Source organism: Pleurodeles waltl, chromosome 4_1, assembly GCF_031143425.1.
Source record: "Pleurodeles waltl isolate 20211129_DDA chromosome 4_1, aPleWal1.hap1.20221129, whole genome shotgun sequence".
NCBI lineage: Eukaryota > Metazoa > Chordata > Amphibia > Caudata > Salamandridae > Pleurodeles > Pleurodeles waltl.
The window spans coordinates 1,022,134,455-1,022,148,269 of NC_090442.1; the positions used below are offsets into that span (position 1 = coordinate 1,022,134,455).

At 40.4% G+C, this 13,815-nt stretch overlaps 1 protein-coding gene across 3 annotated transcripts in view; it reads left to right on the top strand.

Annotated features, from left to right (window-relative positions):
- The first annotated feature begins 5,198 nt into the window (after positions 1-5,198).
- LOC138288367 (zinc finger protein 862-like) overlaps positions 5,199-13,815 on the top strand; it is an 81,108-nt gene continuing 72,491 nt past the window's right edge. For 2 of the 3 annotated variants that reach the window (XR_011202379.1, XM_069229928.1), the window contains exons 1-2: positions 5,199-5,423; positions 7,799-7,919. Coding sequence is in view for 1 of the 3 variants with exons in the window: in XM_069229928.1 (XP_069086029.1) it covers positions 5,325-5,423; positions 7,799-7,919 (220 nt within the window). In the remaining 2 variants the exon portion in view is untranslated. The remainder of the gene's footprint in view (positions 5,424-7,798; positions 7,920-13,815) is intronic. The other variant, XR_011202380.1, reaches the window with a different exon arrangement.

Consider the following 13,815-nt stretch of genomic DNA (forward strand, 5'->3'; position numbering starts at 1 on the left):
CTAATGCATAGATGGGTGGATAGCGCACACGCCCTACACGAGACCGGTGGCCAAGTGTTTCTACTAATGCACTTAATGGCCCAAGTTACTTCTGACATGTGTTAAAGGTCTGCTTAATATGCCAGCCTGTCACTTTCAATATTACCATGCAAGCTTCAAATTTCCTCAGGTAAGGACACGTTTCCATGCACCTATGCAGGTAGCACTTATGTCATTAAGTACAAGTTGCTCTACTAATTCATACTGCCCACGAAATGTAGACATTGCTATGATAGTTTCACATTGCCCTCATTGACTGCATATTATGGTGCCATAATGACATTGCATTCATTAAGTACACATTACTATGCTAATTTCACATACTACCAGCAGAATACATTTTGCCATGACCGTTTCACAATGCACTTACTTACCCACTGTAATGCTTTATTGGCACTTCTGCAAAAAGAATCTATCCCAACCTTGCTGTCTGGGGCCTAATGCTGCCGTGGCTGTAAGGTATTGGCAACAGAGCTAATGTTTTATTTTAACCACAGACTCCATAAACAGCACCTGAACCATCATCCAAAAGAGGATTTTGTACCATCCCTGCAGCCTTTCATGCGTTGCACCTCCGTGATACCAGTTAATGTTTACCATCTGCCTTTCGCTATTGCAAGGAACTGTGTCTTCTGACAGAGAGTATCAAAGCACTCTTGCTTTCTAAAACGCTTTTCATACCTGGTATTCCATGTGCTTATGTGCCTGGAGCTGTGATTGGTGTAATCTAAGATGTATCTACTTTAGTATAACATTCTTCTCAGGCGTCTGTTGTAAAAGATTTGCAGGATCCATGAGAATTCCATACCCCAATTCTAGGGATGTCTGTGAATTAATGGAAAACTGAGAAACCACTTTGGAGAAAACCAACTCCTGGAAAACCAATTTTAAGGAAAGACAATTTTTAGGATATACAAAAAAATCGAAAATTAAAGGAAACATTTTAAAAGAAAGATAATTTTAAGGAAAAATCTAAAATTATGTTAATTCTGGGTGGAGTTTAGGAGTACTGTGAAGTTTGTGGGTTCAGGGATAGGTAATGTTTAGGGTGATGAGGGTTTTTTAGTGGTCAGGAATAGTTGGGGTTCAGGCATAGAAAGGTAGCTTTAGAGTTCAGAGAAGGGTGGAGTGTAGGGATGGTGAGGGGCTTCTAGGGTTCCTGAATAAGTGGTGTTTAGGTGTGTGAGGTGTTTTTAGGTTTCAGGAATGGGTGGTGTGTAAGGCTGTTGATGGGGTTTAGGGTTCATGGATTCAGGGCTTGTGAGGGTTTTTAAGGTTCAAGTATGGGTAGCGGCTGGGGTGGTGAAGAGTTTTTTTGGGTTTCAGGATGGGGTGGAGTTTAGGGTGGTGAGGGGTTATAAGGATTCAGGGATGGGTGGAGTTTAGATGTAGAGAGGGCTTTTTATGGTTCATGAAAGATAATTTTAGGGAAAACTTCAGGTATGAGTAGTTTAGGGTCACAAGGAGTTCTTATAGGTCATAGATGGCTGGTGTTTAAGGGCAGTGAGGGTTTTTTAAGGTTCAGGTATGGCTGGAGTGTGGGTGTGCTGAGGTGTTTTAATGGTATGGGATGGTTGGAGTTTAGGTGTAGAAAAGGTTTTTTAGGGTTCATCAATGGGTGGAATTAGGGGTAGTGATTTTATGTTTCAGGGATGGTGGAATTTTGGGGGTAAAAAGGGCTTTTCGACTTCAGGGATGAGTGTAGCTTAACCGTGGAGAGGGATTTTAGGGGGCAGGTATTGATGGTGCTTGGGGGTTCTGATGGGTCAGCAATGGATGATGTTAATGTGTGGTGATGGGTGATTGAATTAAAAGCACCCAAAGCCATTGTTTGATAGTGTAAAGGATATAATATGAAATATAGTCCCCTGAAGTAAAGCATGGAAATAAACATTTCAGGCTATTTCTAAAAGTAGACCGGCAACCATTGTGTTCACACAAAAAATAACTTTTCAAAGCCAATTTCGACCAAAAAGATATTCTATTAATTGGTTTCTATGAAAAGGTAAATGCCATTCATTCTGAAAATTTCCATTAAACAATTTAGATTAATTGTTTTCTCAGTAATTTTATTCTATGAAATTGTTTTTCTTTTAAATCACATACAACCCAATTCTAGTGGTCTATCAGCCTCTGGGGGAGTTCTGCGGGACTTCTCATTGCAGACCTCGTCTACTCTTCTCCCCCTGTGAGAGGTCTACTAATAGCAGTTTCATTTACCAAAGAAGTAACAAGAGAGGAACCGCAAGGCTGATACAGGAGAAAGCTCATTCTGCGCCATACTCCATCCGCTGGTCACCTTTGCCTTTTTTCAACTGCCTAACCTTCTCTGTTGAATCCTTTCTCACATTAATCATTACATCACTCAGAACACTCTAGACCATATCATTCAACAACCACTACACCACTGACCAGGAGATCACACATGCACTTCGAACAAGTGAAAAAATATAGAATTTTTTTGTTACTAAAAGTGCACAAAAGACGTGATCATGAACAGAGAAAAACTAAAGGTGAACTTGGATTTGCCTTAAGAACATATCATCTAGTTTGTTTGAGTACAGAGCCCTTTAAATACTGTTTATTTGCATGTTTTGCTAGATCTTTTATTTTGTTTATCTTCACCACAAGATTGCTGAGCTTCTGAAGTCATATCAAGCTCTGTTTATAAGTCATAATGATGAAAACGCACCCCACTTGGTGTCACACCCAAGTCTCTGAAAAATGAAACACGAGATTCCATATCCAACCACCTGTAGCTTTAACTGCATTTTTGACTACTCTCAAGGGACTTCTGAACTGTGACCCCTCTATTTGCCCCGCCACTGCATTCACCATTATCAAATAATTTACTTTCATCTAAATTAAAGCTATTGGCTTTGGAATATCATTAATTTCTTTTAACCCTCCTTTCTCTTCGTCTATCACCCACATTGCTTTCAATGGTTTATCCTGTTCTGGGTCTCTCGTTCATCCAGGCAAGACATACCTCGGTGTTAGCCTTTTTTCATCGGAATAACTCAAGCATTCTTCTCTGTGGTAGAGTGTGGAGTGAATATCCAAGATTTGATTTTGAAAGGGGACAATATCCCCTCTGATTTTGAACTGGGAACTGAAGAATGTATAGTTGCAGACAGAACATGTCTCTCTGAATCAGTGCTACACATTGCCTGTCTACTTGAAGCACTTTACCCTGAGGATCAAATTGTGTGGGCTCTTTGGCCTCTTTGTTCTGTTAATTATTTAATTGCAGTCATTTAAGTGTTGAACCGCTCCTAAAATCGCTCTGTCAGCCTAGGTCAGCCAGCAGAGTAAGGGAAGACAGGAGATGCTATTTATTTTTGTGTTACTTCTGGATCTGCTGGCTTGGTTGGTGTTAGAAACAGAAACTTTTAGGAAAGGCTGAACACCACAGTGACAGCAATTAAGTAATTAGCAAAAAAATGAAGGGGGCTTGAACCCCCACGGAGTTTGCACCATAGTTTATAGCTGTTTAAGTAGAGGTTTGCAAAGTACAGCCTCATTTCAGAAAGGCCTATGCTGTCACTGTGTTTGATGTTCAGTATTTGCAGAAACATTCCTAACGGGCAGCCCCTCCGCTATGGTGGAGAATCTTCGCCCTGCTGCTGAAAGGCAGTAAAATAAAATGATAGTAAAAGGATTTTATTATTATTTTATTTTTCCGCTGACTCTAGGGCCGGGCGGGGCCAGCAACCCACACGTCACCCGGAAAGAGGAGTCCTAGGTGCACTCTAAGTGCACATGTCAGTTTGGCCGACCGTCTGAGGCCAGCCAAACCGGCATGCGCATTTAGAACTCTCCACCCGAGCTCTATTTTACAGCCAGGTGGAGACCAAGTTTAGGCTCCCGCTCCCTCCCTGAGCGGCATTTCAGCCCGCTCAGGCCAATCCGGGGCTTCTCTGATGCTGTTAGAAGCTTCTTGATTGGGTGGGGAGGGGAGCAGAGAAGCACCCAGGTGGCTTCCAGCAGCACAGGTGTGTTTTTTATCTTCTTTAATATCCTCCCCTCCCCACCCTCACCCCTCCCACACCCACAGCTCCATGTGCTGCCCCTCTGGCCGTCCCTGGCAGCAGCTGCCACTGATTCCAAACAGAAAATCATCCCTTCATATTTTATGACTATGCACATATATATGGGTGTATACTGTCATTTTGATTTAAGAGGTGATAAGTGTATTTACTGAACATCACATGATTACACCAATTGAATATCAGTAATTGAATATCTGAATATAATGCACTGGCCTTTGGTGTTTAACGGAAATCGGAGGGTCTAACCCTAGTCTGTGAACAGCACAGTGTGCAACTTCGAATCCTGGGGACCGATCCCATATTCCCCACTTGATTAATTAGGGTTTGCAGCAAAATTATCGTGCAGATGCACAGGAAAAGCGTAACCAACCAGAACGCGAGGGACTGTTGTTTGCGTCCATTGTATTTTTGTGCTTTTTTTTAGTGCAAAATTCCCCTTTACGTTAACAATTGACACAAGCATAAATAATGCAACAATATAGTGCTACATGAAGTATTTATGTAATTATGCGATTTTCGCACACATATTTAATAACAATATCGGCTGTATAATTAAAGAACATGACCAACTGGCATTTTGGGTAACTCAAGGCAACGTTGTCACGAGGTATTGATGTTCAAAAATGTTACCGAATTCAGTGAGATTATCGTATATAATTAATTGGGACACCGAAAAATAAAATTAAAAAAATACATATTTGTAATTTTAACGTTTTTATCACATTTGTTCATGACATCTGTTATGTAAGCTGCCTGTTTTGATAGCTCGGCTCGTGCTTTGTCTCTTAGAGTAAAGGCTGTCAGTGACCGTCTCCCAGAAGTGCAGTGTCTCCTACGCCCTTGGAAAGTACACACATAGATACAGACACGCGTGTGTCGATAGACACGCGGATATGCATGCACACCTCTCGGTCACTCTCCGGCCACACCCCGCCCCTTCTTCCTGTAAAGATCGGAGAGTAGGATGACCGAGCATAGTGACAGGCAGAAGAAACAGTGAGCTCTGTTCCTGCCCTTCTCACGAGCATCTTTTTTTTTGCAGTTTTACATAGCGCGAACTCTACCCGAAGGTATTGGAGCACTTTACTTAATCACCGGTTACGTTCCTGCCTCTCGGAGTCTGTGCCAGGGAGCAGTGTCTCCGGCTCCGAGCGCCTGCAGTGAGTGCACGTGTGGCGCTTAGAGGGAGGGAGGTGCTCGCTCGCCTGGCTTTCAATAGCGGCACCTCCCCCCATGCTGGTGACTGCAGCAGTTGAACACTGCGCCCCATTATTGGAAGCGTCTTCTTTGCAGGAGCCTCTGGGGGACATGTCTGGTCAACAGCCCGAGGAGGTGAGCATAGCAAGAGATGTACACAGAGAGGAAAACTCTTAAAATCCTCATCAGTGACAGATGTAAACTTCTAACAGGATTAAGCACACTACGTTACGTTAATTAAAAACGCACTAGGACCGGTGCGGTCCCCACACCACCCCGGAAAGATGAGACATGACGAGTAGAATGTGGACAGTACAGGACGAGGTTCTCGCTTGACTGATAGCGAGGGTATCATCAAGGCAGGGGCTTCAACGTGTGTTCAAGACAGATACCATTAGTGCTCTGCCACGGTTTCTGCGAGCCCTCCAACGTATAGGGCTGGCACCCAATCAGACTCCTGCACACCTCAAACCACTTAATAAGTGAATTGGAGCCCTACCAGGCTGGTGCTCCACGTGGTCGGAGACGGAGTAAAGATGTGCCCTAAGCTGGACACAGTGCACATTCCTATTAGTAGTTGTACCATATGACAACAACTAAGATTAACCAAACAACTAAGGCCTTTATGGGACACAAACAACATGTATGCGCCACTGAGGCAGGGCCTCAGCAACCCAAATTAAAGGTTTTCACAGACATGCACACATTATTGTACCATATGGCTCGGGTTGGGCAGTGCAAGGATACCACTAAGTTGGTAAGGGCCGCTTTAATGAGACAGGTGTGCATCACAAACCAAAATAATCCTGCTCAATGTCTTACAGCGTACCAGAAACCTCACTATACAAAAACATTCCTAACAAACCCCCAACACTTAATCTTCCCATTAGCCCTTTTCCTTAAAGCAAACAACTCAACATCACACTCCCTTCAAATTCCAAACTGAACGTATCCAGGGACGGATATAAGAGGTGGAAAAGACGTCCCCCTCTTTACCCTTCCTTATAACACCCTAAGCTTCACCCAAAAACATACCTCACCCAATCCCTTCTTGGACTATGTTTTTTGGGAAGCACACACTTCCGAATAGCCCAGAATGCTTTTTCCCGAGGTCACTTCGTGCAGACGCATATTCTGCGAACGTGTCCTCAACACAACCGCAGGTTAAGGGGCAATTAATTCAATTTCTGACCCAAACAAAGATGTATGCCAATACTAACCATACATAGGCAGCTATTGCACTAGTGCTTCCTGTGATTGAAATAAGGATCTATCCCCCATATGACAGAGCAGAGAACCTCAATGGTGTAGGCGCTCTCTGATCTGAACAACGGGCAACCAAGACTTGCACTCCCTAGAGTCCTCAGTGGAATAGGCGCCATCTCTGACTTAAAGAGATAACTTGCCCTAGCGGGACAAATGCCCCTTGACCCAAAACACACATTTATCAAGTTGCAAACACAAGCGAGAGCCCATTGGGATGGGAGACCACCAACTCAAACAAGGTACTTATCTGCCAGTGGTGTCCAAATATGTCAGTGTTTTGCTTTTTGTACCGTCTTCAAATTCGCCATTGCATACCAGTTTAGCATTGACCTAGTGAAGAATACTTTGCCTTGCTATGGCTGCAGTGCCGACAGATTGAACCCCTGCTTCGTAATATCACCTCAAAACGCTATTTCCAGGTGAGACAGATATTCACAAAACCTTGAAGACGTGTCTCTTTTCTGGCAAAGGCCCAGGATTCCTAAAATCAGGAGGAGCTTCAGAACTAAACCACATGGCCCACTGGCAGGTTTGCCTGGGAGTGGTGTTTGATTGGGGAAGGACTGGCACCCTAGCCTTACATAATCCTTGCATATAAAGTCATATTGCTAACTTGTATTTGGGCATGTGGATGTCTTATACTCAAGCCATATTTCTCGAATACACTAGCATCTTATGTACACTGCACACAGGATTTATACTTCCGCAGTTCAGCTGTTGAATTGTGTAAGGAAATATGTGCTTGTCTCAAATATCTTCTGAGGACAACCCCCTCAGTTGGCAAGGGTCACTACTCTCTGAGAAAAGCCTCAAACAAGCACATAATCCATCATGGCTCCCTAAAGCCCTAAATGGCTGGGACTCGTATTATGCAAAACCCCTAATAACAAAGAAATGCAATTGTCATCCTAATTCAATATATAGTGGTGCAACTACTCGTATTGATAAAATGGAATGCAGTGTCTGTAGAGAGGCAACTGGTTTATCTCCTGCGCAGATGGTTGCCTGTGTAATCACCAGGGTGCAAATAAGCCAGTAGCAAAACCCACTTGGGTTGTCACAAAAGCATTATTTGTATCTCCACATAATCTATTTACCAACCCCTTTCCACACCTTTAACTGATCAAAAGAAGTAATAGAAGGCATTAGAGGCTGAATGGGGTATAGATGACACATTTGTTTGTATTCAGTTTTACCAAAATTAGTTTTTCGATAATTGGTGTAATATTTTCTGTTTGACCCAGGTTGTCTTCTGCAATGCTTCTGCCTATTTCTCTGCGGAGGAGTGGAAACGTTTCGATGAATGGCAGAAGGCGCTTTACAGGAATGTGATGAAAGAAATTCACCATGCTTTGCTCTTGCTGGGTAAAGATGCCCTGTCTCTTTAACCATATGTTTTGCTATCTGGAAGATGTCCTTTATTTAATTTATTTTAAAGAAATGTATTATCACATTAGGCTTATTCTATTACAGCTAAAACCTTTATTTGGTTGTGAATCAGGCCACTCATCAAATGGGGAAGCAGCCATGTGTAATATAGAAAGAAGGCGCAGAACACAAAGGATTGCATCTTCCTCTGCTCATAACAGTGGAAGAGATTAGTTGAGTAAGGAATGTCCACCTCCTCCACAGATTTATGGATTTTGTAGAAATTCCTCTTTTGGAGGATTCGTCACCAGTTCAGAATCTGTCAACAGGATTACCCTTACCATACAGTAACTATATGGATAATGTTGGTGGCTAATTCCCCAGCAGCGGAGAACCCTCTAGAGGAGTACCTCCACAAAACAGCATATTTACCTTCACCATTCAAAACCAGGCTCCAAGCCATAGGTTGAGGGAGAGACTTAGATAATAAAATAGCAGGCAAAGACGAGGCAAGCAATAGCTTCAATATGCTGAGCCAGAGCCTTGAGACGGTTTTTAAAGTAGTGAGTTATTAGAGAAATATACCTCTGAAATTGATACCTAGAGGCTGCATCATGCTCCTTTCTAAGCTTGATTACTTGATGTGTGGCGTGTCCCCAGGTGTCCACTATTTGTTGTGAACTAAAGTAACTCCCCTATATACCTGGCCTCGGTGCTTGAAGCAAGGACATGACCTTGGCTAAAAGACTGTTTGGACAAAATGTCGAAAAAAAATACTGTGATACAAAAATATTGTTTCAAGAATATCGGGATGTCAAAAATATCGTCAACAGAATATCAAAGGTAAAAATATTATTTTAAGTTTTGTTTTTAATATTGTAAAAATATTAATTTAGAAAATATTGTATGTAATATAATTTGTGTTATTTTGTATGTCATTTATTGTAGTGTGTTTTATTGTATATATTTATTAATTTTTAAGTTTGTTTTTTTATTAAGATAATTTTGTGTTTATGAAATTGTTGACATTTGTGTTTTTAGTTGTATTAATGTAGAAGAACAATGACTTTATATTTTTTAGCAGTGGGATATTAGGCTTTTGGGGGATAAGGTTGGGGAGATTTTTAAAGTGGATTTTTTAAAGTAAATGTAATGTCAATTTCTTTAAATAATATGCAAATTAATGTTGTTGCAATTATAAGTTTATTTTGTAGCAATCATACCACTAACAAATATTTATTTATAATTAATTAAATGTATATTTATCATAATAAAATATGAACTTATAGTAAACATTAAAAAAATGTAAATTGAAAAAATAAAAAATATGTAAAAATACATTTTATAAAGTTTAACAATTATACAACTTGGTTAATAAAATATTGACTTTACATTTTTGATTAACAATGATGTTATTTTTTGCATATTTTATTTATATTTTGAAATGTGATGTTATTTTTTAATATTTATGATTCATTTTAGATTATGAGTTTATTTTGTATTTGATGTTTTTACGTGTAGCAATGGTAGTAAATTATTTCATAAATATAATATTTATTAATAGTGTTAAAAATATTTTATAATTTAATATTTGAATATAAATATATTGGTTTGTAGATTTGGGTATCAAACAATCAATTTTATTTCACGATTTGGAACTCCAAAGAGGTCCACATGTACATTCATCTACAATACAGAAGATAAAAAGAATAAAACCCATACCAAATATATACTGACTAACTTAAATACTATACATAAAAACAAGGAGCAGAGGAAAACGAGGTTGTCTTTACAATACAATATAAGCAGGTCACCACCCGTCACTTGTAACTTAAGAAATCATACCATATTTTCACAGGAAGCGGCGACCATCGGTAAAGCCTATCGTTTGATCACTTTTGTTTGCTTCCCCCTCTACCTGATTGCACATATAAAGTTCAAAGACTAGCATTATGATACAAGACCCAACATTAAAAGGAATAGATACAAGCCCACAAAAAGGTTTAATACATACGACAAAACAGATAGGTCCTAGAAGAGCCCAAAACAATTCGTCCCACGCTGTAAAATCTCTTAGAGTTTTAAGATTGTAGCAACCTCAATCTCAGTATGTCCACCAGAGGAAAGATAAGTTCAATAAAGATTTAAAAAAGACTTAAAAAATGTAAAAATCCCAAAACAAAATATTTCGTTCGGAGGATTATACATAAATTTCAGTATCTCATCTGGTGAAAATATATTGAGATTAGCACATACCGGTTTCAACCATTTTTTCCTTAGCTCAACTAAATTCGGACAAAAAATAAAACATGACTAAAGTTTTGTATCCCCCACTGGCAGAAATCACAAATGTTCGAGGATCTATCCCACTTAGCAGTTACGTCTTTGAGAGGAAATTTATTGAATCTCAACAGGATGAAAAAACGTCTTACTCCATGAGGTAAATTCCACCACAAGTAGGGTTGCGGATAATTAAAAATCACCACGCTAGTTAAAGTGCTTAGCCTCCATTTTGTTTTACAAAACTCCATGTCCAAAGAGAAGCTTTTGGTCCTAGTCGACTCTTTTAGGCTCGTTTTAAAGGACAAGGGGAGTTGAGATAGAAACAAGTGACCATCTAGCTGCAGTAGTTGCATAGCAAGGTTAAAATTTCTATAAAACTGAGATTTATCTCTTAATGAGCCAAATATTTCTTTATTTGCTAGGAATCTTAAAGAGGACTCTGCACTCTGCACTAGGCAGAAGGCTCTCCGAATTACCGCAGCTAGGCCCTGTGTATAAATATTCTTGATGCCGAATTCTAGCCTTAAGGCTGACACCGAAACCAAATTATTACAGGAGACCAGTATTCTTAAAATCCGTCCTTCTATCTTGTTCAAAAACTCCCATTTTGTAATTGCTATTCTTTCTATGGCATACAGAAGGGTGTACGGAATATTTGCTTGATAAACAGAGAGTAAGTAGGAAAAATGCCGCAGACCCACAGCATTATAAAAATCTAATATCCCATGGGACTGCGACAGAGCCTTGTTGATGTTATTATCCATATGATCTCAATCAGTAAGGGAACAGCATAACATTTTTCCCAGAAAGCAATAGGAGTTCACCCGCTCCAAGCTCTGCTGACCCACAGACCATGTAAAGTTAATTTCTTTTCGGGATTTATTCCCCAAGAAGCATACCACTTGAGATTTTAACACATTTATTTTTAAGTGATGCTGTTTCGAGAAATCATGTAAGGCAGCCAGCCGCCTGTTAAGACCTTTCGGAGTGAGATCCAATACCACAATGTCATCCGCATAGAGGAGGCTCGAGATTGAAACGCCTCCAATCATAGGTGGAAAACCTTGGGAAGGTCATGAATGTATAAAGAAAAGAGCAGGGGTGCCAACAGGCAGCCCTGTTTTAAACCATTCTTTGTCGTGAATTCTGAGTACAAACCCTGCTCTCCACCAAGCAGTACTTTACACCATGTTGAAGAGTGCAGGGCAATAATTAAGCGTAGCAAATTTGTAGGAACCCCCAATTTTGATAATTTCATCCATAATATCCTACGGTCTACCTTGTCAAACGCTGTATAAAAATCAATAAAAGTGGCATATACTACCCCACCTCTAACCAGGACATACTTTTCATTTATCGTTTGCATTAAAAGGATATTATCTAGGGTATTGTGCTTCTTCTTAAAGCCTGCTTGTTCAATATCAGGAATCACATTTTCTTCAACCCAGGTTGTTAAATGCACTAGTATGCTTTCAGCAAAGATCTTACCAACGGCGTCCAATAGGGCTATTTGCTGATAATTTATAGGTAAAGATTTATCACCCTTTTTATTCAGGGGGACTATAATACTCCCCTTCCAAGACCCCGGAATTATACCACTCGAGTAACAGGAGTCAAATACTGGGTTAAGAATCTTTGCCCAGAGCAAGGGCTCTTTTTTTATTACGGCCATTGGGACCTCATCAGGGCCCATTGCTCCCGAGGCCCTCATCGACCTTATAAACCCCTCTATCTCAGAAATTGAAGGGGTACCAAAAGCTTCAAACTCCAACCTACAGCCACTCTTAAGGTCCAGTTCAACTAGCTCAACTTCCTCATTTTTCGCATACAGGGAGACAATGTAATCCCTCCATTCTGACTCGGCTTATCGGAGGGGCTGACAAGGTTTTACGTGAGCCACAGCCTTCAGAGATGAGTGACCAAAATTTACGAACATTTTTAGCCCTGGCTGCCTCCCTTGGGTCTATCCAACGCTGATCTGCCTCCTCCTTCCTTATTCCCTCCTTCACCCGTGCTCTTCTCCTCTTGAGAAGGGAAATTCTTCTACTCCTCTCCGCAGATTCCCATCCGTGCTGCAACCTAACCAGTCTATTAATTTCCCTATTCAAAAGGAGAAGAGGGAGCATTACTTTCTTCTGTGGGGGTTTAGTGCAATGTGACTGGACTCTCTGAATGCAATTTCCCATGAATTAAGAAAAACATTTTAACGGATCTTCATGCCAGTCATCAAAAGTTCTCAAAACCCTTTCAAGTGATTCTTTCATAGATAAAGTTTTCAAAGGAGACCAATAGATTCTATCTGTTTTCCTATTAAGATTGACGTTGAGGCCCTTAAAATTCCAAGTCTCAATAGGCAACATTTAGAGTTTTAGCATAAGGCTCAAAATCTTATGGTCACTAAATAAAGTATCAATAATAGTGATATCCTCCACTACTTGTGCTAAGGGGTAGGAGGCCAAGAGATAATCAATGATGGAGTTACTCAGGCGAGATTTATGAGTAAAGGCTGCAGTAGAATCTGACTGGAAACGGCCATTCAGAATTATACAGCTAAGTTCCCTCATGCCTTGTAATAAAATATGCCCACTTTTGTCAGTCCTAATTCTTGTAGGAAATAGGATAGGAAGAATATTGAGGAAAAAATCCCTCTCAGTATCACGAAAAGTGAAAAGGGATAGGTTAGAAATTTTACAGTTTAAATCCCCCGAGATCAATACTTTGAATGCAGTTTCATGAGAACTTAAAAAGGAAGAAATACAATTCAGCAAGTGCAATAACATCCTAGCATACTCCTTCTCAGGGGGAATATAAGCATTTACCAGTAGCAATGGCATTTTCCTGCCATCCTCCAATGGAGGAACAATTTTAATTATCTGATACGAATATTGTAAAACCAGAATAATTTCGAACTCCCATTTATACTTATCTTTTAAAAGTACAGCAGTACCCCCTTTTGCATGCCCCATCCTGGACAGCTGTGCCTTTTGACAAAGGGCCGTGTACCCCGGGTAAGAGAATTTAGTTACACTCCAGGTCTCTTGGATGCAAATATATCTGCTTGGAGAGAGCAGATCTGATGTAATTTACATGTGTGTTTCTCTAGTCCAGCAGCATTCCAAGAGACCACATGGAGATTATGGTTAAACGCCCTGTTGTAGTAGTTTCCCATTTGCCCTGGTATTACTTAAGGCCCCTGCCAGCCAGCTCCAGTTATCCTTGGAGGAAGACCAGGAAGTGGATGGGACATCTTTAACGAGCTTCACCACTCTTCCTCCCTGGTAAAGAGAGACCATAACATTTTCCCAGGAGGGAACGGGGGATTCTCTCCCACACAAAAGATTACTTTTATTCATACAAGGAGCAGTAGAGAACTGCATTCTACACAGATCGTAATCCTTACTCCTGACGGGGACCACATCAATGCCTCTACATTGCAGTTGTTCACAATTTACTAAAATTAAATTTACAATGGTTTTGGAATAAAACCAAACTCTTGTCTTTACAGAGTCGAGACCCTGCATCAGGAATACACAAGAGATGTAATCTCTTTTGATTAATTTTAACTCCGGTATATCTCTAAAACATAATATTAAAAGAGAACGGTTTAAAA